Source organism: Sciurus carolinensis, chromosome X (genome assembly GCF_902686445.1).
Source record: "Sciurus carolinensis chromosome X, mSciCar1.2, whole genome shotgun sequence".
In the NCBI taxonomy this organism is placed as follows: Eukaryota; Metazoa; Chordata; class Mammalia; order Rodentia; family Sciuridae; genus Sciurus; species Sciurus carolinensis.
Genome location: NC_062232.1, coordinates 110,518,852 through 110,523,111, shown reverse-complemented (window position 1 = coordinate 110,523,111; position 4,260 = coordinate 110,518,852). Strand labels below are relative to the sequence as shown.

The 4,260-nt window shown below is 38.0% G+C and overlaps 1 protein-coding gene across 1 annotated transcript; it reads right to left on the bottom strand.

Moving 5' to 3' along the window:
* Positions 1–2,059: 2,059 nt before the first annotated feature.
* LOC124971657 (olfactory receptor 13H1) lies at positions 2,060–2,986 on the bottom strand. The gene has a single exon (XM_047535320.1). It carries the CDS (start codon positions 2,984–2,986, stop codon positions 2,060–2,062), a length of 927 nt encoding a protein of 308 aa, XP_047391276.1.
* Positions 2,987–4,260: the final 1,274 nt, after the last annotated feature.

Below are 4,260 nucleotides of genomic sequence, written 5' to 3'. Positions count from 1 at the left end.
ACCCGTTTGTCTCTGGTTCTCCATCAGGCTGCTTGGAAGTTGACTTCATCAGGTTTGGAGGAATTGACTGAAATAAGGTGAGACCAGGAGACAAGATATCCAAATCTTAGCCCTAGATCTACTTCCCAATAGTTTCATGATCTCAGTAATGTCATTTATTGCCAAATCATTTTCTTTTAGTTTTAGAACTCCCTTTTCAAATGAAATTGTTCGCAGAAAAGTTCATCCCCATGAACAGTTTCCAAGGCACCACAACTGAATCCATAGAACTACAAAAATTAAAGTTTGAAAACCACTGAATTATGTCCATGTAGAGGAATGTATTTGTGAAAAAGATGTGGTGAATTTGTACAATGAAATATTATTCAGAAATAAAAAGGAATATATTTCTGCTTCCTGCAATGACATGAATGAATCTCAACAGCAGACCGAATGAGAGAAGCCACACACAAAAGAGTATATGTTGTATGGTTCCATTTATTGGTGATTTTAGAAAATGAAAACTAACATATAGCCAAACAAATCAGATCAGTGGTTGTCAGGAGTTGGGAATGAAGGAAAGGATGGACTACAAAAGGGCACAAGAAACTTTTGGAGGTTATGGAATTGTTTGATAACTTGATTGAAATGGTTATTGTACAGGCATCTGTCAAACCTCATACAATTGCACACTATAATTTCATAAATTTTATTATATATAAATTATATCATAATAAAGTTGATTAAAATTTCCACATAAATCATCTCTAGGGTCTCTTATAGTTCAGATAGAGTAATTGGGACCTGAAGCCAACCAGACCTGGATTTAAACACTAACTCTTATAATTTGTTGACTCTGTGGTCATGGGCAAATTGCATAACCTCTATAGACCTCTGTTTCCTCATTTCTAATATGTGTTGAAAATAGCCCTACTTCATTGAGGTGTTGTGAGAATTCTATGTGATAATGGACATAGAAAGCTTGGCTCAGTGCCTGGCATGTAGTAAGTGTTCAATAACTGTTAGCTGCATTTCTAATTCTACAATTTAAAATAATTTCATAGGCCCAGTTGAAAAAGTTCCGAGGTGGCACTTACGTGATCTGAATTCTAATTTTGATTCCACTACCAATTGTGTATGACTTTAGACAAGTTTGAACACCTTTTCTGGACTCTATTTCCTCATTGTTAAGATAAAGGAGATTGCTGGGGAGATAGCTCAGTCGGTAGAGTGCTTGCCTTGCAAGCATAAGGCCCTGGGTTCGATCCCTAGTACCGCAAAAAAAAAAAAAAAAAAAAAAAAAAAAAAAAAAAGATAAAGGAGAATTATCCTATTTTTCTTATCCATATGTAGAGATATTAGGAATATAAAATCAACTAGTAGATTAGAAAGAAGTTTGGGAAAACAAAAAGAAAAAATAAAACACTATACACAATATAGGAAATAGCTATGATAGAATTTTCTCATGATGTTGAGTTAAGTGGAGCAAGGAGATTGTGCTTACACAACAGGAGTTGTCCTCAATAAAGTTGTAAAGTTTATGACATTTGCCTTCTGGCCTTTGATTATGCTATTTTTTGTCCCATTTTCTAGTTTCAGTTATGCTTTGCTTGCTGCCAACAGTCATAAGAGATTCTTTTACCAGTTAGGTTCTTTCTGTCAGTAAGAAAATGATTCTGATTAGCTCATTTACCTGAAGGTGAGTAACCTAATACACTATCAGAGTTATATGTAAAGAGAGAGCAAACGTAATGCCTCTAATGGGAATTCAAATCTCAATAGGCAGGGGACTGGGGTTGTGGCTCAGTGGTAGAGTGCTTGCCTAGCACATGTGAGGCACTGGGTTTGATCCTCAGCACCACATATAAATAAATAAATCAAGTTATTATGTCCATCTACAACTAAAAATATTTTAAAAAATCTCAGTAGGGATATATTTGGGGGTAGGAGCACTTGATGAAGCTTTTCACATGTCAATCATCTACACTTCCAAGATTAAAGTTAGATTCCTTTAAACAATTTTCCCCATCAGTGAATACATAACTGAGTGTTATTTTAAAAGTATAGAAGTAAAGCAACCTTATGCCATTTTTGCCATAACTTTCCTCATTGCCCCTTTAACATCCTTGTTCCTCAGGCTATATATCAGGGGATTCAGCATGGGTGTCAAAGCCCCGTAAAACACTGAGATAAACTTGTCCTGGTCAGGGGAGGACTTTGACTGAGGTTTTATATACATGGAGATGGTTGTGCCATAGAAGACTGTCACCACAGTCAGGTGAGAACCACAAGTGGAAAAGGCCTTGAACCTTCCTTGGGCTGAGTGAATTCTCAGGACAGTGGCAGCAATTCGGACATAGGAGAGGAGGACAAATGCAAAGGGTAGAAGCAGAGTGAAGATACCAGTGATGAGGATCATAAACTCATTTAGGCTGGTATCAGAACAGGCCAGTTTAATGAGGGAGAGAATCTCACAGACAAAATGGTTGATGACATTAGCCCCACAGAAGCGAAGCCTCAAGGATAAGACGAGCACAGCAGTGAGTACAAGTGATGCCCCCCATGAGGTCGCAGCCAGCCAAACACACACTGGGCCTTTCATGACCATGGAATAGCGCAGGGGATTACAGATAGCAACCACACGGTCATAGGCCATGACAGCCAGTAGGAGACATTCTGCTGTGGCTAAGGCTAAGGAGACACTCATTTGGGTCAAACATTGTGAGTAAGGGAGGTAGGGATGGATAGAGAAACAATGCACTAAGGCCTGAGGCATGGAGGCTGTTCCATAGCAAAGGTCTAAGAAAGACAGGTTACTAAGGAAGAAATACATTGGAGTGTGGAGGTGAGGATCAAAGTGAATTAGAAAGATGATAAGTCCATTCCCCAACAATGTGCAGAGGTAAGTTATCAGCAGCATTGTGAAAAATGTGTCTCTCCACTCAGGATAGTTAGAGATGCCAATGAGAAGAAACCCAAATGCTGCTGTGGCATTGTCCATGGCCATTCGTCCCTTTTGCTACTGTTCATTGAATGGGTGCCAATGGAGCTGCTTAGTTTCACCTGAAAGAAGGAGAATAAAGATGGAAGGTATGAGAAAGGTGGAAAGAACTATGGTGTGCAAGATCATTATCTTTACCCTATTCAGAAGAGACAGAACATAAATGGGATATCTATAATGGGAACAGAGGCAAAACTAAAAATTCCCTCCTTGACTCCAAGGAAATGGAAAGTTCCTCACCCTTTGAAAGTAGTTATATGACAATTTCCTCTGTTAGGCACCTTCTTGGATAATTGTTTTCCCAAAAAGAGAAGAAAGGGAGGCCATCTTCCTGGCTTTCTCACTCGTTCTCCATTTTCCAAGATAAATCTAGTGCATAGACACAATTGCACCTCAGTCAGATAGAGTTACTGATCTCAAGTAAAAAGAGAACTTCTGAGGATAATATGTCTTAGCTAAAATTCTGTCTATTCTTATGAATGTATCTCACTCCTGATTATGCATGTCTCCATTTCCCATAGTGCCATGATCTACCATGATGCCTGACATAGAGTATTTCTTTGACCTGGACCAACATTATATAAAAGGAGAAGTTCCTGGATTCCTTCAGGTTTGTGAGAACCTCAGTTGAAGTTACATTTCTAGGTACTCCTACATGTTCTATGCTGTGGTTGCTGAGCCCTAAGGAGTGTGAAAATCTAATGTGATGTTTCCAAAAGGATGGGTGTGTAGTGAGAGGAAGACTTGAGTGAGTAGCCTATCTGAAAAGACTTTCTCTCCCTACTGTCATCATTGTCTTTTCCCCACCCGATTTTATTTTTCTTATAGCACTTCCCAATATCTGAAATTACATTAGCAATTTGATTATTATTTGTCTCCCACTCAAATGTAAATCAATTGAGGACAGGGACCTCATTAACTTCCTTTGCTGATATATCCCTGGCACCTAGAACAGTACTTAGGGATCAAATAGATATTAAATTAGGGAATAGTACACAGGGATCAAATAGATATTAAATTAATATATAAGTTCCTAAGCATTTTTGACTATTATCCAAAATCTAATGACTCCTCTTGCCACTTGCACTGCCATCCTTTATTCTAAGGTATTGTCATTACTCACCTGGATATTGTCAGTAACTTTTTTATTGGTTTCCCTGTTCTGGTTTTGTCCCCATTCAGTTCAAAATGAATTAGTAAAATTGTAAATCTAATCAGTTCTCTCCTTCATTAAAATATTCTTTTTCTATTGGGGTATGACTTACACACGAAAGTATATA

Bases quoted from the DNA above. Each gene is read 5' to 3' on its own strand.
- LOC124971657 (XM_047535320.1), bottom strand. From the start codon at position 2,986: ATGGCCATGGACAATGCCACAGCAGCATTTGGGTTTCTTCTCATTGGC.